Source organism: Eschscholzia californica, unplaced genomic scaffold (genome assembly GCF_041429995.1).
Source record: "Eschscholzia californica isolate CP2 unplaced genomic scaffold, dmEscCali1.0.p SCAF_3, whole genome shotgun sequence".
NCBI lineage: Eukaryota > Viridiplantae > Streptophyta > Magnoliopsida > Ranunculales > Papaveraceae > Eschscholzia > Eschscholzia californica.
The window spans coordinates 53328048-53350234 of NW_028238420.1; the positions used below are offsets into that span (position 1 = coordinate 53328048).

The following is a 22187-nucleotide window of genomic DNA, read 5'->3' on the forward strand; positions in this document are numbered from 1 at the left end:
TAAATTCCGTTTTCATTAGTCATTCATTTCTTTTAAAAGATTGTTTGTCTTAACATGTTTAGTTCGAAAACGAAAAGCATGTACACATACCGACAAAGTGGGATTATTTTTTCTTCAATATTACGCGACCAAAGTCCAAAGAGAGTATTCCATCTGCACGGCCATGAGGGGATGAACTGCATGAGCCCTTCTTATTGTGTCTAGATTGGCCTCACTCAAGCCAATATATTTTATCTTTCCTTCTTCTACTAACTTCTTGAGCTCACCTATCTACTTCCCGGAAACATTCAAATGAAATCAAAACATAATGATCATCAAAGCTATGTCAAAAAGAATCTCTTCCTCTAAAAAATTTCATTATCCTAATCGAATTAAACACGACCCAAGTATAACCAACCGGAAAGAATGATAAGAATAAAACAACAACATTGACAAGTAAATGAAACTTACAGTATCTTCTATAGGTATGGACACATCGATACGATGCTGGTAATAGAGATCAATATAGTCGACATCTAAGCGCTTTAGACTAGCTTCACAGCTTTGCCTTACATAATTTGGTTTGCCATTAATCCCATATTTTCCATCCCCTATCACAGTTATCCCACATTTTGTTGCCAACTGAACTTTTTCTCTAGGAAGAAGTTTTAGGGCCTGTACATATAAACAAACTCTCTGAAATCTAATATACACAATAACATCAATCAATTTAGAGACAGACATAGAGAGAGAGAGAGAGAGAGAGAGAGAGAGAGAGAGAGAGAGAGAGAGAGAGAGATTACCTTCCCAAGAATGATCTCATTATGTGGATGTATATCTGATGTATCAAAGAGAGTAATTCCCTTACTAAAAGCATACTGAATTATAGAATACCCAGATTCATAAGAGTTTTAGTTTCTTTGTTGAGTCCATTCACCAAACCAAAACCCACTCTAGATACCTGCAACATAGAGAGAGAGAGAGAGCAATACTTTTTTTTTTTTTTGAAACTTTGAATAGAAACAGAGCAATATCATTCAAAAATTAGAGTTTGTAAGTCTGGGTTATTCTTCTTTTTGAATTTGGGGTATGTTTAAAAATCAAGTTAGATCTATTAATTGTTTTTTTGTTGCATTGACATACTATTTAATATTCATAAAACCCCATGTTCATAAATTAATTAAGGGTTATTTTAGGATTGACCTCCAAAAGTGCGACCAGTTTCCCGCATGACCCCCTCAAATAATTTTTTTACCAATTTGCGCTTTTAGGCTTTTATCTTTTTTCTTCATTGATTTATGTTTTAATCCCTTAAGTTTCTTTCTCTCTCACAACCTTTGGTCCTTCATCTTCATTACCTCCATCACTCCATGATGTTGAACTTGGGCTCCATAACTTAAGCTAGGTGTTGATGAATTCACAGTAACACATTATAGCGGCAGCTATCGATTGATATCTAAATTCTAAAAACTACCTCCAAATTCATCAAATTGTAGATAAGTTCTATTTGTTGTATATGGTTACCAAATTTCACAATCTTTTCTAAATTTCATGTATTCCAGTTTATAAACATGAGTATTTAAAGAAATACTATTAATCAAAGAAATTGAGGTGATCTTTGTAATTCTCTTTCTATGTGTATTTATAACCAATGTACAATCTTAAGGTTATAACAACCGTGAAACTAATACGAAGGAAATATACACGAAATACGAAACCTCGTACAGATAGAATAATAAAATTACTTAATGTACCCTGTCTTTCCATCTAGCCAAAAATGTATCTAGTCTCAGAATAGGGTGAGTACATCAAGACCACCAGATGTGTTATATTCATTAAAATAGTTAATTTGACATTTACTACTTTAAAATATGTTATCGAAGCAGTTGTTGAGTTCATATTTTGTTTAAAATATTGCAGGCCAAGGCTTCACACCAACTCTAGTCATTCATTGCATTTTGAACAGGGATGCCAATTTTGAAGGGAATGAAAAACAAATTACTTACACCCGGACCAGATGCCATGGGAAGCAAGACACCCACGTTAGATGCCTTGATATTGCCGGAGATTGTCAGTAGTAGTACACTCTTACTAGGTTTTGTTTTTGAAGAAAAATGAATTTTGTTTTGGAAGATAAAAAAAATCGAGGTCACCTCAGTGGCTCAGTCAATGAGATGGCCACCCTCTTAAAATCATTTGACCTGGTGCTTATAAAAGCGCCCCAAATATAAATTCTTATTCTTATAATTAACTAAAAGTTTATTACGTGAAACTTTTTAGGAGCTCACCCAAATTTAGTACTTGTGGTTTAGGCCATTTTTATGAAAGTACATAACAAGAGTTTTGATTATATTAATGCATGTTTAAATCATTATAATCGCGAACAACTGATAGGTCAGTTGATAGTGCATCTGTTCCAAAACTTCGAGTCTCATTTTCGATGCCCACCGGAGGTGGAATTCATGATTTATTGAATATGGGTTATCAAAATTTTCTTTGCAAATTAACAATTTCAATAATTTCAGTAATTTTCATATATTAGATGTCAACATTACTAGAAGAGGGAAAGAGAGAGAAATATAACCATATTTCAGTAATCTTTCCTATATTAGATTCCAACATTTGTGGAGAAAAGACAAGTGATTTATGTAATTTAGAGGTTCCAGTAACCGATTTAGTAGAGACATATCCCAGTAACCGATTTTAGGGAAGATATGTTGGAGAAATCGATTTTGTGGTAGGTTTCACGAAATGCAAGATTTTATTTTGAAAGGTATTTTACTATTGAAATCAACTTTTGTAACAATAATCTCTAATGTTCATTCTCTTTCTGTACAACTTGATCAATAGTAAGATTCTTCTGAAATCTAAGTCGTAATCCTATCCAGGTGATCATGTTAGATATGTGGTCACTGCTAAGTTCATATCCTTTAAGCCTCTCATTGAGATGTCTCCAATCTCTATAACCATCATTTGTTAATTGATTTTTGACAGTTTATTCTTGAACAATTTGCAATAAAAGCAGAACACATATCAACATTTTTTGAGTACACAAGCCAAACTCTGCCATGTTTCTCTCAGTTTGAATCCAAAAGAGGTTTGCTACTCAAGCTCGAAACTCGGGGGGTTGGCATGATTTTCCTAGGCGCCTAAGCCCCCCTAACTCAAATACGACAAGGTCTGCGCTGGGATTTAGGGAAAGGCTAGGGAAGTCCACGTAAGTAAAGTCGATACCTTAAGTCCAAAACATGCATGGGAAGGTAGATGCATGCCAAATGCTTACCGACTTAGTCTCGAATCTGATCAAAGATCTCAGTGAGTGAGAATCTTAAGTATTTGCTTAACTTGAGCTTCAAGAGTCCCTAAAGAAGGAAACATCTCCTAGACTCAGAAATAATCTACCGAGGATCCTAGAATAGAGGAAGTTCTAAATATCTATGATACGAGATAACTCCAAAAGAAAAACCTAAATCTCCTAACTATAGAATAGTAGTTCTAATACAACACGGGGGATCTCAACCGCCTCATCATCGCCATCTATTGACAGTCAGTTCAAAGTAGCCTATAAAAGGGCATCAAATCAATTCGAAGAAGGTACGAACTCCAATGTTCACTTAATACTCAATTTTTATTAGCAGGAAAAATCTTTCTGTCTTGAGCGCAGGAGAGGTTTCCGAGCTCCTTGCAGGTTTTCTCCCAAATTTTCAAGATCGGAAGCATGATTGATCACAAAGAAGCAAAATCATCAACCCAGACTTGATCTAGCATCAAATATCTTTACTCTGACTGATAATCGGATTAAGAAATATTTTGACATCAATAGTTTGCTTTAAACAAACTGTTGTTTGTTCTGTAAAATCAATATGTTATGAGTTATGATGATCTTTTTTATATCTTTTGGGACTTCCCTAGGGACTTCCTCTGTTCTAGGGTTCGAGTTCGAGGCACGCTGACCATTCGAAAAGAAAAAAGTTGAAAAATGAAGCGACCGAGATTCATAGGGAGGACTAACGTGTCATATTTATTTATTTTTATTTCCTTTTACCTAAGTTTGGCTTGAGTAACTTTTTTCTGCTGATATTTCAATCCTTTTTGTCTACCTTACCGATCTTTAATTGTCCGAGTCTGATATTGTTCCTTTGGAAGAATTAATTATTCAATCTAGTGTGCCTTTGCAACAAAAAAGAAATATCTAGTGTGCCAAATATTATTTTGAAATGTGATCACTCACCAATACAATTAGGGTTATTTAGACATTGAACCCCAGTTATCTAGCGATATTATGAATACGCCCTCAAAATGAAAATATGTATGGTGTTGACATCCATTTTTTATTTTTCTGTTAAATATCAGTTAGATTGTTCACGTGCCAATCACATACGTGACTTATGACAAAATACCCTTTAGAAAATATATAGGTTATTTAGATATTGACCCCCCAACTATATAATGATGATTGGACCACACCCCCAAAATAAAAATATGTTGATGGTTGACTCTCATTTTTGATTTTTTCGTTAAATACCAATTAAGTAGTTCGGGCGCAGCCTCGTATTCCTCTTATTTTTATGGGTTTTCAAATATGATGGAAATTTCATCATAATGTAACAACATAAGAATCAAAGATCTCAAATTGCAGTATCGACCGAAAGTGATCGGTCCATAAACTCGAAGTTAGTCCGAGATGAGAACCGATCAAAATAAGTCAGAAATATAAATATTTCATCAAAAGAAAAAGCCAGAAATATAAAGGAAAATAGGTTATCCGAAGTCCGAGACAGGTTCAACCGCCTGGCTAGATATATTAGCTAGGCTACCGAGTAGTAACATATGAAAAAAGGCTCCCAATATTATCTAGTCGCCCAATAAGTTTGGTTGATTAAAGAAGTTACAGAAGGTCTCGTATATATAATCGTTAGATGCCTATAATATAAAAAAAAACTCATACATATAGTTGACACGTGAACCACGTAACTGATATATAATAGAAAAATCGAGAATGAGAGTCAACACGGTATATATTTTAATTTTGGGGTGTAGGTCTACTATCATTAAATAACTATACAAGTATACAACCCAAAAAATTCTTTCAACAAAAAAAAAACCCAAAAAATTGCTTTCTACTCACGTGAGCGAAACATGCCTCCTAAATCACGATAAAATCGAATGACTTATAAAAAAAAGGGTTAATTTCATTTTAGCCCCTTAAAGATGACCAACTGATCAAAATGGCCCCCTAAAGCTTCCAATATGACCCCCCTTTTTCGTTTTTCTGTCTTCTACTCCGTTAGACGTTAGTGAGCTGAAAAATTTCTTGTCAGATTTACCCCTGTCCGTATCTATCCATATCTTTGATGACGCACATAAAATCAAATGTTAAGAGAGTCGTTAGAGTCGAGATCTGTTTGATCAAACAGATCTGACTCGTTAGAGTCGAGATCTTTACACACAAATCATAACAAATGACATTATACACATTATTCATTAATACATTATAACCTTTAACAATAAAAACAAACAACAAATAACATCAAATAAATCAAATAACATCAAATAAAAAATAGATCTGACTCTAAGATGAGTTTGAAGGCTTAACAGCGTCCTTTGATCCGAAGATCATCAGCGTATACCCATTATGAACATAGCATCAGAGAGATCAGAGACTTCGAGAGTTCAACCCACATGTAGTCTACTGGAAAATCACAGAGAGATGATGTACTAACCATTTTTTGAAGCACCAAGGCAAGGACGATAAAAGAGAGACTTCGAGAGATGATATACAAACAGTAGATGCAAACAGCACAGAGAGACTTCGAGAGTTTAACCCTAATGGTCTTTAATGGAGATAAGAGGCGGGTTCGGTCAATAAAAGAGAGAGAGATTAGTTTGAAGCAGAAAGAGAGAGAGAGGGGTGAAAAGAGAGAGAGAGAGAGAGCGGCGGAAAGAGAGAGAGAGAGATAGAGAGAGAGAGAGGCGGAAAGAGTTCGGTGAGAGTGAGAGGCATTAAGGTTTAACCTGAGAAAAGAAGGGGTATTTATAGGGTGGTTGGATTTAATCCAACGGCTGAGATATTATTTAATCTCAGCTGTTGGATTAAAGAAAAACACGCGGATCTTTCGGGCTTAAGGACGGGCTATTATTCGGGTTATTCAAACGAGCAACCTATAGGGCTCTACCATCGGGTTCTTAATCGGGCCGGGACTCGGACGGGCTTTACGGGTCGGGACGGGTTAGCCCGGCTCGGGTTGGCTTCGGTCATCGGTCTCTCACGGTTCGGGCCGGACCGCGGGGTTTCAGACCGTTTTCCCAGCCCTAAGTAGATTAAAGGAAGCTTAAGCTGATTTAGAATTTAGAGGATGATTTAGCATTGAGAACAAGATTTCTAATTTAATTACACTTTAAGGAGCTAGATTGGCTTCCTTAATTAGTGATTTAAAATAACTTTTGATGTAGAAAGTCTATTCGACCCGAATGAATTATCCCACTCCGACCTCTTGGTCGATAACTAAAATGCATAGTAGGTATATTCCCTCATATAACATGGACATCAAAAGTGGAAGCAGTTTGCCATCAATATTTATCTTATGTAATTTAAGTTATAAATAAAAGAAATATTGCTATAATTTGTTAGGCTTTAGGCCTCTTTCGTTCATGGTTTAAATTAGTTCGTTATCGTGCTTATTACATCTTTACGATGTATCAATGCCTTGTAACAACTAACATAGACCTTTGTCGAATTCTCAAAAAAAGTATGGATATATCAAGATGATGAAATAAATTCGTAGATCGTCGCCAAAGTAACGGTGTCCAACGACGACATTTCTGTTTGAGTAAGACATTTGTCCACGACCACTTAATTTGTTCTATTGGTCATATGCGTGAGTGGTCCACGACCTCAATAGACCCGAAGGACGTGGTTATTATCATGAATTTCATATTGAGTTGTAAGTTGGAACTTACATTCAAACCTGCTGAACCAAATAATGGTCAGCTTTGACCAAGTCAATAAGTTAACAAAATGGCCGAAATACAAACAAGTTGACATGAGTTCCATTGGTCTATACGAGTCTCTTAGGCGCCTTAGGTCTTATTTGACTCTAAAATAAATCAGGTCAGTCTTGGTTAAAACTTTGCTCTGGATCCTAGCCCATGAAGGGAGGATTGAGGAAATCGGTCTGACTCCGTAAACTCCTGCAACATGGAAGGTGGAAGCGGCACAAATTTACCCAAACACATGGAAAGGGGGAAGAGTGATCAACTTTACAAGCACGGTTCGCCTAAGCTCCAAGATAAGCTTGAACAAGGCAACGGGACGTGGGAGGCCAAAGCACGTCAATCGCCCACTTTCTATTCACGACCGACAAATCGTCAGGGGTATGTCGGTGAAATGTGATTATCCTAACGGCCATCAATGCATTGGTTCTTACCACCGCATCATCTAAGTCGTTTCTCATGGTTAACCAACCGAACTTATATAACCATCACATTTTCGCCGTAATTTAGGCATGAGCTTATCTTCTAAATTCAAAACAATTCTTTAACTACATCACTCTTACGCACGAGCGTCGGAAAGGTTTTTGAGTTTTTTTGCAGGTGTTTGTTCCTTGAATCAAGAAGGATTTTTTTGCAATATGTTTGTTGATTCTTCATCGTCATAGTGACACCTATAAAATCACTTTTTGACATCATCAGAACCTAGTCTATATGTTCTTAATCAACTCTGTCGTATGAAATAAGACATGGTCAATTCTTCCTTGTACCATATGGGAGCTAAGTGGTGTCCTTTTATTCTAGCCAAGACGGTGTGGAAGGATTAGAAGAGTAAGTATCCTTTTATTCGTTATAAGAACGATGCAAACTGTAGTTAGCTATATGTAAACAGTTGTTTGTTTGATACAGATTGTTGTTTCCTTTCTACAAATTGTCATCTTGTCTAGAAAACCAGATATGTTCTGAGTTATATTGATGTTTTTTTTAATCTTATTTGATAATGTCTTTTATCTTTTTTTGATATGATTTTGTTTGTAGTATTAAAATTTAATTTGATGGTTTTCAAATATGTTTGTAATGTTTTTTGTTCATTTTGCATGCACCATGCAAGTTGTTGGACCAATGGGACATACAAATTACATGACAAGAACGAAAAGGAAACCAAAAATAAACAATCAACAATTTATTGAAGGCAACCAAATCGTACCATAATCACACATATATTTAAGACACTAATGAAAACAAGCAATAGTTTATTCACCAAAACTACAATGTAGAGAGAGAAAATAGCATTGTTTTGGTTGAAAACGAAACACTATGATTCATAGGTATGACTCACGAGTCTTTCTACATTTCTTATTTTTTTTTTTTTGATGAAAATAGGCTCAGCCTAACTTTATTTAATCTCAAATCATAGAAATGTTGGATTTATCTGTCTCCAACTGACTTACAATACCCTCAGGAACCGTAATCAATACATTTGGTGTGTCAGAATTGTTCCTAGTATAAGAATTAGCTAGCAAATGTGCGACTTTATTCGCATTTCTCGGGCAATAAGCAAAACTACACTTATTGAGAAGTGCAGTATTATTTTTAATATCAAGCACAATAGATCGAATCTTCCATGGTATATCGTCTTTTAGGTTTGAGCAAGCCGTTACCACATTCAAGGCGTCCCCTTCGATAATAAAATCATATTGAGGTAAGTCTGCAGCTAACATTGAGGCTAAAAGTGCTGCTTTAGCTTCAGCTTCAAGTGTCGATGTAGCGCTTGTTTCGTGAGCCAAGGCCATCACAAAGTCACCGGTTGAGGTTCTGCAAACAGCTGCAAGCTTTGCTTGCCCTTCCTTATAACCCGCATCAAAGTTTACTTTAAGTTCCTCCGTCAAAGGGGGCTTCCAAACGTCTGAATTAATTAACATTTCTTATTTCCTTCTACTTAATTGTCACTCTAGTAAAAGAAAATTTATCATTAAGATATTTCAATGTTCTTTTGTGGCCATTACAAGTGTTTAGTTTGCCCAATTTTAGGTCGACCCAATCTGATATTCTTCCTTGGCAGAATTCATTACTCTACTCAATGCTGTCACAAAAAAATTCATTACTCAATCTAGTGTGACAAAATATTTTTTTTTTTTTTGTTGAAACAAAGACAAAATATTATTTTGGAATGTGATCAATACAAACCCTAAAAATCGCTTTCTATTGACGTGAGCCAAACAAGCCCCTAAATCACGATGAAAGACTTTATTAAAAAAAGATTATGGGAAATCAAGGAATTTATTAAAGTACATTGAAGCTCTAAATTTAACCTAAATTTATAGGATTGTACTATTAATTAAAGAAAGTGTTAGTTTTAATTACCTTTCCATATAGGAATGGGCTGTTTAGGTAAACCATCAGACCAATTTCTATCATAAAAGAAGTCTATCTTTCTTTTTCCCTTTATCGTAAAATTGGGGGTTTTTATGTTTTCCCCATCAGAAATCGTTAAATCTGTTTCTTTCTTCCCCGATTTGTGATCAAGATTGGTCGGTAAGAGAGAGAAAGTTAGAGAGAGAGAGAGAGTAATTGGAATTTCTCATAGATATTATCAGATCAGAGAGAATCATCAGATAGTGGAATTAAAGAAGTTTGTTGTTTGAAGGTGCATTGTAATTTGATTTGATTTGATGATGTTATCTTAGATTGTGGATTTGTTTGTGAGGAGAAGAAAGAAAGTAATGACGCCGGGATCACCAAAAAGCTTTACCGGCATATTAGCTTTGCCGAAATCAATTTCATCAATTGTTGTTTCAGTTGGAGGATTAGCTTTATTTCTTATTTTAGCTTCTTGGCTTTTGATTTCAAATCCTGGAGATCTTTCTTCTTCTTCTTCTTCAACTACTGTTAATGAAAATTTATTCAGGACTAATAATATAGATCATTCAAGAAAATCTGAATCGTCGGTTCCTTCTTCTAACACCAAAAACGATAGTCTAATTGTTCTTCCTCAAGATTCACCATCATCATCATCATCATCATCTGATTCTAATAAATCTTTGAAGAATGTAACTGGTGGTTCAGATGAGGAGATAGTTCAGTCTACTTTTCAGGGTTTGTCTAATGATTCAGTGACTGTTGTTCAGGTAGGAGGAGAAAAAGATTTATCTTCGAATAGAAAAGAGGGTAAATCTGTGGATTCTCCTTCTCCCCAGAGTTTGTTCAATGATTCAGATAATGTTGAAACGAAGGAAATGGGTACTGAAACTGGAGAAAAGGATGTTCAAACTCAAGAAAACGATGATAAAATCTTTGATTCATTGCCTTCTCCTCCCCCACCGTTGAAGAATTCAGGCAAGATAGATTCAGGTAACTCTCTCTCTCTCTCTGTGTATATATATATATATGGTGAAGAGAATAATCTTGGAATGACTCTGATAAAGGAATGAATCCATAATATTCTGTGTGCTATTAATTTAAGTAATGAGATTTACAACAATTGATGCTTTCCTAATTAGGGCTTTTATAAGAACACCCCAGTTTTGTTAGATGCAACTAAATCTACATGCTATTAATGGTTGTTACCTAGAAAGATTTTGTTCGAATTATTAGGTCTGAAACTGAACCTAAATAAGAAGGAAAAATGTCTGTCTTTCAACAAATAATGAGATTGGTGTGAAACATTAGGGAATTTAGAGAAGGTTAGTTAGTTCTCATGCAGAAATCTTGCAAGTGAATCTGATTATGAGAGAAGGAAGAAGCTTCCAGTTTGCATTTGAAAGACTAGAGCATTTGCAGATACCTGCTAGGTAGAAACCAAATTTATCTAATTAGGTATATAGGAGGGTTTTTTACTCCCTTGTTCGACTCCCATGTTCTTTTTTTGCTAAACTTGGGCTTATGCTCTATCTCGTTTTAGACGCCCAATGGTTGCACTTGTTTTCACACGGAGGAATGTATGAGAACTTGGGCTTCATGCGCTCTTAAAGACTATATTATTTGAGCATCGAGCCTCCTTAAGTTGACCCCTTTGTGAGTTGTAATAGTTTAGTCGTTGGTTGGTCATGCAAATGACTATGTTATGTAGCATAGTAGTGTGTCAATTATATGTGATCAAATTGACTTATGTATCATGTATATCGTATAACGACTAACCATGTTGTACAATATGAGATGTACTTTTATTATATGTGGGTGCCCCATCCCATCCATTTCCACCCAACTAGTTTTAGACTTCTCTTGCTTTTCGCCTTTGACAATCTTGGCTAATCTTAATATCATCTAAATGAATTTGTAGTTTCTTTTACCACTAAAAGAACAGAAGAAGTAAGAAAGTGACCTTAAGTATCATGAAAAGGTAGTTTCCGATCATTTACACGCTGCCCACCTACCTATACGTATATGGCATAACTGCAGAAAACATTATGCGAGAAATAGAAGATTCTCAAGATCTCCCTGTTGCTTCTACGTGTTTATTTAATATAAATCCATCTATGATCAAGGCCTCGAGGGAACCATAACTCTTGCACTTGTCCGGCTTATTTAAACTCATTGATTGGCTGATTTGAACAAAACTTTCAACCAATACATATGCACAGATTAACTGAGCACAATGAAATCATTGATAGATGTAACTATTTCCTCTTGATACTTTTAGATTTGGTCATCTGTTAGTATCCTGAGCGCGTTGCAGAATAGATATTAAGAATGTTTTGACTCTTGGCTTGTCTAAAACAGCGCAAAATCATGATTTAAGTATATCAGCTCAGTACCAAGCATCGGGGAGATAAGTTCTCTTGTGGTTCACCTGAGATATCACTTCATTTTAATAATTGCAGGCTCAGAGCCAACTAGCTAGATCTTGTTGGGACATGTTTGTAGCTTTTGCTTCTTGAAACCCTATCCACCGACCGTGTTCTCTGGATTTGAATATAGAACTGTACTTTTTTCCTTCAATAAAACTTCAACAGATTTATGTCCTCATTGATTGCTTTTCCTAGAGACAATTTAGCAATCATGTGAAAGATACATATAGGTTTTCGTCATTTGGGGTTAAAAGTAGATCCATGGTATATACATCATGGATCTATACCATTTCGTTAATTACGGCTTTCCTTGAGTTATCCTTCGTTCCGTCAAGTAGTTCTTCTTTAGGCAATTATGGTTGATGAAGTTTCATTTTCAATTAAATCACACTAAACTACTCAGACAGGTTAAGTCATACGTTTATGTATTCAGGTGATTTTAGATTTTCTCTGTCTCTGAACTAATATGTGAACTTATTGGCTGTTGTTTAGGAGAGTGTGATCTCTATCATGGCAAATGGTTTTATGATTCATCTGGGCCGCTCTATACGAACAATACATGTCCAGTTTTAACTCAGATGCAGAACTGTCAGGGTAATGGGAGGCCTGACAAGGACTATGAGAACTGGAGATGGAAACCATCACAATGTGACCTCCCACGGTTTGATGGCAAGAAATTCTTGGAGTTGATGAAAGGGAAGACACTTGCTTTCATTGGTGACTCGGTTGCTCGGAACCAAATGGAGTCTATGCTCTGCCTTCTTTGGCAGGTAAGGACTATTCATTTAGCCTTCTCAAAGTCAAACGGGTTATAGTAATTCGAAGCGGATAAACTCATAAAAGTATTTCAAAAAAAACAAATATTTCACAAAAAATTAGAAAAAGAACAATTTCACTCTAGCTACTAGAAAGAATGTTTTTCTATAATCACCTCTGACCCACTATCAACGTTGCTCCTGTGATTATGGAGATGGATTTATAACAAACGGTACAATGTTGAAAGAAAGTCTTCTCCTTAGGAGAAATAATTCATTGTGTAATTAGAGTCTTGACATCTAAAATATAATTTCTTTTCCCTCACACACGTACTCAAACACATATCTATATATCTGCGCACACACATATATAGTAATATACATATTATTACCATGCCAACAACTTAGGTATGCTATTCTTTAGTTTTGGAAGGATTCATGAACTTTACTTTCCGATGCCCAGTCTTACACCTTTTGTGTGATGATTTTAGGTGGAAGTTCCAAAAAACCGAGGCAACAGACATATGCAACGTTGGTTTTTCAGGTCAACCAATGTCATGATTGTCCGAATATGGTCATCTTGGCTTGTTCGTAGAACATCGCAACCCATTGATTTTGCCCCTGAAGGAGTGGTAAAGCTTCACCTAGATGCTCCCGATGACGACTTCATGAGTTACCTTCCACAATTCGATGTGGTTGTTCTCTCTTCTGGTCATTGGTTTGCCAAACAATCTGTTTACATGTTAAACAATGAAGTTGTTGGTGCTCAACTCTATTGGCCCGATAAAACCCGCCGGATGAAAGTCAACAACATAGAAGCTTTCGGTATCTCTACAGAGACAATCCTCACCTCAATTTCAACTTACCCTAATTACACGGGCCTAACAATAGTGCGTTCATTTTCACCCGATCATTACGAAGGTGGAGCTTGGAATACAGGTGGATCTTGCACCGGAAAGGTAAAACCAGCTGACGAAGTAGTCGAAAATGGGTTTACAAATATAATGCATGAGAAACAGTTAATGGGCTTTAAAAGTGCAGTTCAGAAGTCGAAAAATGGATCAAAACTCAGATTTATGGACATCACAGAAGCCTTTGGGTACCGACACGATGGACATCCAGGTCCATATCGAAACCCTGATCCAAACAAGAAAACAAAACGAGGCCCGAATGGAGAGCCCCCACCACAAGATTGTTTGCATTGGTGTATGCCAGGCCCAGTGGATACATGGAATGAACTCGTTCTTGAAATTATTCGCCGAGAATTCGAAGGATCTGAAACATCTCCTACACAAGAATGAGATTATTCTGCACAATATTACATCAATATCTTTTGTTGTACTTTAGATGGGTAGTTATAATTACTATATTTTTTCCCTATAACATGGAGTATTTAACTCTTCAGCTACAGGGATGACGATCTGCTGATTTCATGCAAGACTGCAAAAGTCAGAGAGATATCGTCGGCATCGATGGTTAGTAGGTTTTGAATATTTATGTAAGTGATTTTTTGGTCTACTCATTATAGCTGTTGTATGTTGTAACTTACATTAATCATTTCAAGCAGGCAAATACTATCTTCTATGTTATTCTTGTTTGAAATAGATTTTCCTATGTCATTTGGGCTAACCAATGCCTAGTTTTGTGCTAGTTGGTATAATCATCTCTTTACCTTGATTCTGTGGAAACATTGTATCTCAAACCCGAGTAGTTAAGTGTTGAGTGTGGCCTTCGGGCCTACGCCTCCCTACATGCACCACTTTAACCTTCGGGCCTACGCCTCCCTACACGCACCACTTTAATGGATCTCTAGCCCCCGTCTTCGGACCAGAATCGGTCGCCTCTTTACAGACGAGCCAGTAGACATGTTTGAGGCGGTGGACGAATTCGATTCATAAGAAGAACTTCCCCCCTTGTTACCGGCCGGGTGCCCCAACTACAGTGTGCGTCAAGCGCCTCAAGGAACGGAACCGCGCACAGATGTGTTGGTACGCTTTGATTGTTTGGATTTGTCGAACCTGAAAGTGATCCATGGCTAAATGGATGACACTGAAGAAGAACATGAAAAATAGAAGTATCTAAGATGTAATAATGCTCATTTTAATCCCAACTGTATTGTTCTTGATTTAGGCACAATTACTCGTATACCATATGGTCCAATGTTTTTGTTTGGGGATTGAAAATTCGTATTAAAGTCTGAAAGACTTAAACCCGTAAAGGAATCAAAGACTGTCTTCCTATTACTAACCAGAGACCCTTTGATGGGTTGATGTTGTTGATTTTTAGCTGAATCTTGGTGAGTTAAAAAGAAATCCTCAAAAACTGATATCTGGAAAGGAAGAAAAAAAAAAAAAAAAGTGTGGCTGCTGGGATTCGAGCCCAGGTCTCCACGGCCACAACGTGGAATTCTCACCACTAAACTACAGCCACATAATGTTGCTATAATCAGTTACTTAAACTTATAATGACGGAAACCCAAAATATCTTGCACACTCAAAACCCAAACAACTCTTTACCTGTTCCACCACCTCCTCCCTCATTCCTGCAACATATGAGGTAATCCACATTCACTTTGAGCAGACTTAACTCATAAACCCCAAAAGCTACAACTACTGTCTTTTTCAGGAACAAAGTAACAACAAGAAGATGGTCGGTTCGTCTAATCAATAAGGAAATATGGAGTAATATCTACATGTTGTATAATGAATGAAAAATTGTTTTTATATATTTGTGCTGAACAATACAATGGCATGTTCAATTAAACAAAAACAAAAATGATAAGACGCCCCAAAAAGTGGGACAATTCTAGGTCGGAATCCAACGTTGGACGTCCTGGATTCAACCCACTTTTATCTTTCTATAATAGTGGGTTGAATCCTCCAAAACTAAAAGGGATCAAGCATCACGTAGTTCTGTATCCAATTATCAAATTACATCACCGTAAGTGTCTTAACTACGTAAAATAAAAAAGCTTCAAACGACAGACTTTCTCTTCAAATGCAATTGGAAGGCTTTGTTCCACAACCTCCACTTGGGCGAACCTGCTACCATAATGCGTTAGCGCACATTTCGGGTCTTCGGTTTAGTTTGAAGGTTATTAGCAACTACGTTTTGTGGAAAATCATTAAAGTCAATTGTCTTTATGGTTCTTTGTCTTTTCTGTATTCTTTCGTACCCATCATGAAGTTTTCTCTTGCTGGCTTCAAGTTTTGCTCGGAGTGTAAACTCTTCGTCTTTCTGGACTTGATCACTTTTGTTGTCGGTGACCAATAAATTTTCCTTTTTATGCTCCATCTTTATATTTGTGGTTGGTGTTTCTGCAGCTATATTTTGCGATGATTGTTGTTTCCTTGATCCGAATTTTATACGAAGGGTGGCGTTATTGGAGCACTTCACTACAACATCTTTTGGCACAAATTTATCTTCATCTTTGTTGATCACTTTCTGAGTAGCAGTTTCAGGATGATTCTTAGTAGCATTGTTTTTCTCTACGCACTCATCTACCACAACTTTCCATTTAGTGACGAGAGTTCGGGAAAGTTGACGGATTTTCGTGGACTCTGATTTCCTCCTGATTTCATTAACAATCCTTCCAATTTGAGTATCCTGTAAAAAGATGAAATTTTAAATCCTATAACCTTAAACCATGACCCTACTAATATAAACCTAACTCTGACTTTTATACAACAACATAAACCATATAAACACATGATACTCTATTTAAAAACCCAAAGTAGAAAAAAGAAAAACATAAATAAAACAGAGAGGAGAAGAAGGTATACATACTTGAAGGATATCGAAGGAGATAGGAATGAATTGAAGAGATTGAAGAGTTTTCAACAACTCCAATTCAGAGTTGTTTGAAACACAAAGAATGTGTTTAATCTCCATAACTTTGTTGGTAATCACCATCTTATCTTCCATTGTTTTTCTTTGTTTCTTCTTCTTATTCTTGTTGTGGTTTTCTTTGTCAATGAAATTAAAGCAGTATGAACAAGTAGAACTAGTTAAGAATTACCTGAGAGATTGTTTGATGGAAATTCGGTTGATTCTCTGAAAATAGAATGTTGTTTTCTTGAATCTTGAGTGAGTCTGAGTATTAGTAGATTACCCTACTACTTATAGGATTTGTTTTCAGACAGACTTTCTAAAATAATATTCTGACAAGTCTTTGAACTGCTAATTGATTTTCTTTCTAATTTCAATTCAGTCTCTTAACCATTGATTTGAGTGTTTCTAATTTGTATTTAGTGGCTGATTTGAGTTTCTTTCTATTTTCTGTCCAGTCTTTAAACGGCTGACTTTTGTTTTCTTCTAATTAGAGTTCTACTTCTAATTAGGTTTCATCTCTATCAATTGCTTCTCAATAGCACCCCATAATTGTGAAGTTGGTTCAATTGGTATCCCATTTACAAATTGTCTTATATTCAACAAACAATTCATTATTTACAAATTGTTTTCCGACGACAAAGGCGGTTTTCCGGCAACAAAGGTGGTTTTTTGGAGAATGTAACGGGAATGTAAATTAGTTTTCTTAAATTGTATTATCAGTTATTTTGGTGACCTTTAGGGTCTTTTCATTCGTGATCTTTAGGATCTTCTCATCCTTTTTCTATCTTTTTTCGTGTAACACCCTCACTTTATAGGGGTGCTATTAGCAAAAACGAGGGTGCAAATAGCAACACCCCTATAAAGCTTGAAAACCCTTTAACCTTTCCCGACCCTTTAATTTCTTTCACCCTTTTTATTTCTTTTCTTCTCATTAGCTGGGAATTGAAAGAAGACAATACAACCTAGAGAGAGAAAGTGATTTCTAGAGAGAAGAAGTGTGGGAAAGTGAGGGAGCTTCAAAGGATTACTAAAGGGTTTGGTTTCTTCTTCTTGGTGCTACAAAAAATCAAGTAGGTTTCTTCTTCCCTAGGGTTTATATAGCCCTCTTTAATTTTTAACCTAGTTTTGGATAGTAGTACTATAATAGCTTTGAACCATTGTTGTTTACTAGGTTATCATCAACTTAGAACTAATTAGTGATACCATAGATATATATTATGATTAGAAACTAATTACAACAATAACATAGTAACCCTAGATCATTATAGTTATATTAATGGAGTATACATATACCCGGACAGCAACCTAGGTTATTTAGGTTATATAAATATGGTATATATATACACCCGGACAGCAGCCTAGATACTAAGAATTGTTTGTGTTTATGTTATTTATGTTGATAATTGATTGTATGAGATGATGTGTATGATATTGGAGCATAAGTGCTATCAATAGTTGTGTGTGATATATTGCTTTAGGTTGTTAACCTAGAAAGCATAGGCTAGTCGGAACCAAGAATGGTTGGCTCGACATGTGGGTCGATTGCAAACACTAGTTACCATTACAATATTGGATAACTTGGTGGACCATGATCTTGAGTTTCGTTAATGGATTGAACTAAGACTGGTTGGCTCGACATGTGGGTCGATTGCAAACACGGGTTTGTCAATTTGATATTGGACAACCTAGTGGACCAGGGGCTTGGGTTCTAATATGGATTGACGGTTGTAATCCATAGGTGGTTGGCTCGACAGGATGATCGATGCAAACACAAGATCATTCTTGTGGACCACATACTTCTAGTGTGAGAAGTAATTACCAACTAGAGGTTGGCTCGCCTCCTGCTCATATGTAAAGTGCTCGTGTTGCACGGATTCCCTTTTTGGGTGGTATCCTTTGTCTATTGAGAGGTTTAAGTCGATGCAAACACGAATGGTAAGTGACGCTATCTTGTGGACCTCAAAATTGGTTATGCCCCTCCAAAAGGGAAGTTGTATTGTATGAATCTCTTCAACCGTGTAACAGGTTGACTTCAATTGTGTTAGCACGAAAGGTGTAACATAATGGACTGTTATTATTGTTCTGTTGTTCGATACTTGGTTTTGTGTTGAATTGGTCTATTTAGACCTTAGGTAATTAGAAATCTACTAGCTGGGTTCTGACCCAGCCTACTATTTTTCTGGTGATAGAGATCGGGGAGCGCCACCAGCTTGATCCCAGTTCGTCAGCTCAGAGCTTCTTTCTTAGTTTTCGCTTTCGAGATTAGGTAGTTATTTGGAGTTTCACTTTCTAGATAGTTATTTGTTTCATTCGTTATTGTCCGACCTACGTGTCGATGATTCAGAACCATTGTTTGAGTTAAGGAAGTTTAATGGATTTCTTTTAGATGATTTATTGATTCTTATGAGCTTCACATTTGATATTATTTGTCTCTTTTGATGGATATATCGACTATGTTTACTGTTCTACGAAGAAATGCTTTGAGTTTAGGTTTTCATGGCGGCTGACGTGGAAATCTAGATTTGGGGCGTTACAAAGTGGTATCAGAGCTCTAGGTTAATAAATCCTAGGATCAGTGTGTAGGGTTCAACCCCTCTAAGCGCATAGTACGTAGTTAATTTTGTACGGGGCTCTTGACTGTCTAAGTTTTGACTTGATTTCCCTCTTGGATTTGAATAGAGTTATGGTTAGCGAAGGAGCTACTGGTCGTGGCAGAGGTCGTCGCAGTGCTCGCACCCGAGGGGGTGGTAGAGGTCGAGGTCGAGGTGTCCTACCTGAGGAAAGGGGTTCTACAGCACCAGAGGGTACACATGAACAGTCAGGGGGTCATGAGACCACAAATCCTAATCTGAACGGAGGAAATACAGTGACAATTGATGCAGCCGCATTGCAAAATTTGATTAACATTGCAGTAGAGGCTCAAACAAGGGAACAAGCTCGGACGCAGAATCCGACACTAGAGACGGGAGGTCCTGCTGTGAATCTGAGGCCACCGACTGAGATGACCTGGTTGAAGTACTACCATGAGTTTATGAAAATGAAACCGCCAATATTTGATGGGACTGGAGGACCGGTAGAGGCATATGAATGGTGTAAGGAGATAGAGAGGATGTTCGTGGCATTTGATTGCTCCGAGGAATATAAGCAACGGATGGCAGTGTTCCAGTTGAAGAAGAATGCAGCTACTTGGTGGGACACTCAGTCTAGGCTAGTGGATCCGTTGAGGTTCACCTGGGAAGAATTTAAGAAGGTTTTCATGGAAAACTTTATTCCTTTCTCGGCACAACAAACACTTAAGAGGGAATTTCAGGAATTGAAGCAAGGGGAGAATCAATCAGTTTTGGAATATGAGAATGAGTTTCACAGACTCTCCCTCTTCGCTACTCAACTGATTCCCACAGAGGAGGAAAAGATAGAGAGGTTTGTAAATGGGTTGCGTGACAACATTGCTAGGTACATTGCAGGGCAACCTAGTTTCGACACCTATCAGAAGGTGGTTTCTTGTGCTAAGGTTCACGATGCTCGGATACAGGAGGCAAAGAAGCAGAGAGGAATCAAAGTGCAAAGCAAGGGTGAACAGAAGGGGAACAGTAGAAATTATGGGAAGGTTGGTTGGAATCAGCGCAACGACTATAATGGTCAGCGGGACGGTAAGAGGCCTCGGGTCGAGGGAGGCAACCGGGATATGGCAGTGATGACTACAGATAGGCAACCGCCAGTGGCTAATGTTGATGATGTGGGACAGAGACCCTTTAGAGGGGTTTGTTTTAATTGTCAGGAAGTAGGACACAGGTCTTTTGATTGTCCGAGGAGGACTAGAGCTCAGACAGGAAATCAGGGGCGTCATCATGAGCGTAACCCGCAGGGCAGACCACAGGGACGTGGGCAACAACCACAGTTGAATGCCATCCTTCCTAGAGATGACCGCGCACCTACTGATGTGGTGGAAGGTACATTCCTTATTCATACTAGAATGGGTAAAATTTTATTTGATCCTGGTGCCATGGGCACATTTATCTCTGTTTCTTTTGTTCGTAAGTTACCCATAGAGTTAGATCGATGTGGGAGATCTTTTTCGGTGTCTTCTGCTTGGGGTGGTTTGATTGTGATAGACCACATCTGTAAGGGGTGTATCATTAGATTGGGTGAGCGAGACTTCGCTGCAGACCTTTTTGTGCTTGAGTTGGTGCGGTATGATGTGATTTTAGGCATGGATTGGCTTGCCTCATACCATGCACTTGTGGACTGTTATGCCAAGACAGTCACATTTTCTCTTCCAGGGGAAGAAGTGTTTACAGTGTCAGCGTTGACTTGTCAGATGAGAGAGGTTCACCTGAGTCACGTAGAGCTAGAAGAGCATCCGGTAATGAGTGAGGGGCTTGATAGTATTGATGTGGTTAGTGAGTACCACGATGTGTTCAGAGATGTACCAGGGTTGCCACCACGCAGAGAGGTTGACTTCTGCATTCAGTTGGAACCGGGTACTAAACCTATAGCCCGAACTCCTTATCGAATGGCTCCGATAGAACTGCGAGAGCTTAAGGACCAGATTCAGAAATTACTAGATCAGGGGTTCATACGTCAGAGTAGTTCCCCTTGGGGTGCACCCGTTCTTTTTGTTAAAAAGAAAGATGGGTCAATGAGGTTGTGTATTGATTATAGAGAGCTCAACAAGGTTACTGTGAAGAATAAATATCCTTTACCAAGGATTGACGATCTGTTCGATCAACTGAGAGGGACCAAGTGGTTCTCTAAGATTGACTTGAGGTCAGGGTACCATCAGTTACGAGTCCGAGAGGAGGACATTCCTAAGACGGCATTTGTGACACGTTATGGTTCGTATGAGTTTCTTGTTATGCCTTTCGGTTTGACTAACGCTCCTGCAGTGTTTATGGACCTCATGAATCGGGTGTTCAGGGACTTCTTGGATAAATTTGTCATTGTCTTTATTGATGACATTCTTATCTACTCCAAGACTAAGGAGGATCACGAAGATCACTTGAGATTGGTGTTAGAGAGACTGATGGAACATCAGTTATATGCGAAGTTCGAGAAATGTGATTTTTGGCAAGAGGAAGTAAAATTCCTAGGCCATGTTATTTCTAAGGACGGAGTATTAGTTGATCCTTCTAAGGTTGAAGCTATGCTTAATTGGAAGCAGCCTACCTCGGTTACTGAGATTCGCAGTTTTCTGGGATTGGCTGGGTATTATCGACGGTTCATCAAGGGGTTCTCAAGTATTGCAGGACCTTTGACGAATCTTACAAAGAAGGGAGTGACATTCTCATGGGATACGAAGTGTGATGAGGCTTTCAAAGAACTTAAAACGAAGTTGACTACGGCACCGGTGTTGGTCATTCCAGAGAGTGGCACCAGATTTGTGATTTATACAGATGCTTCTATTCAGGGTTTAGGGTGTGTATTGATGCAAAAAGATAAAGTGGTTGCTTATGCTTCTAGGCAGTTGAGGCCACATGAGCAAAACTATCCAACTCATGACTTAGAGTTGGCAGCTATAGTGTTTGCTTTGAAGATTTGGAGGCACTATCTGTATGGTGAGAAGTTCGATCTCTTTACCGATCATAAGAGCCTCAAGTATCTCTTCTCACAAAAGGAGTTGAACATGCGTCAGCGCAGGTGGTTGGAGTTGATGAAGGATTATAACTTCACGTTGCAATACCACCCAGGTAAGGCAAATGTGGTAGCCGATGCACTAAGCCGACAACCGAGGGGTATCGTGGCAACATTGATGATGAACCAGTGGAAGATGTTGGAGGATGTAGCAACATACGACATTGACGTGGTTGGGTCAGGAATTGACTCGTTATTTCTGGGTAGTATGGTT

The 22187-nt window shown here is 37.6% G+C and overlaps 2 protein-coding genes, 1 non-coding gene and 1 pseudogene across 3 annotated transcripts; 1 reads left to right on the forward strand and 3 right to left on the reverse strand.

Moving 5' to 3' along the window:
- Window positions 1–32: 32 nt before the first annotated feature.
- LOC147551824 (putative aldo-keto reductase 1) lies at window positions 33–8891 on the reverse strand (annotated as a pseudogene).
- On the forward strand, window positions 8188–14161 carry LOC147551825 (protein YLS7-like). The gene is made up of 4 exons (XM_086668771.1): window positions 8188–8320; window positions 8890–10320; window positions 12249–12526; window positions 13003–14161. The coding sequence occupies exons 2-4, from the start codon at window positions 9693–9695 to the stop codon at window positions 13810–13812; spliced, it is 1716 nt and encodes a 571-aa protein (XP_086524897.1). The 5' UTR covers window positions 8188–8320; window positions 8890–9692; the 3' UTR covers window positions 13813–14161.
- A 708-nt stretch (window positions 14162–14869) lies between these two features.
- Window positions 14870–14941, reverse strand: TRNAH-GUG (transfer RNA histidin (anticodon GUG)). Its single transcript has one exon. It is a non-coding gene; the product is annotated as a tRNA-His (tRNA).
- Window positions 14942–15397: 456 nt separating this feature from the next.
- On the reverse strand, window positions 15398–16564 carry LOC147551827 (uncharacterized). Its single transcript, XM_086667924.1, has 2 exons — window positions 16298–16564; window positions 15398–16117 (listed from the first exon to the last, which is right to left on the reverse strand). Exons 1-2 carry the CDS (start codon window positions 16433–16435, stop codon window positions 15569–15571), a joined length of 687 nt encoding a protein of 228 aa, XP_086524050.1. The 5' UTR covers window positions 16436–16564; the 3' UTR covers window positions 15398–15568.
- Window positions 16565–22187: the final 5623 nt, after the last annotated feature.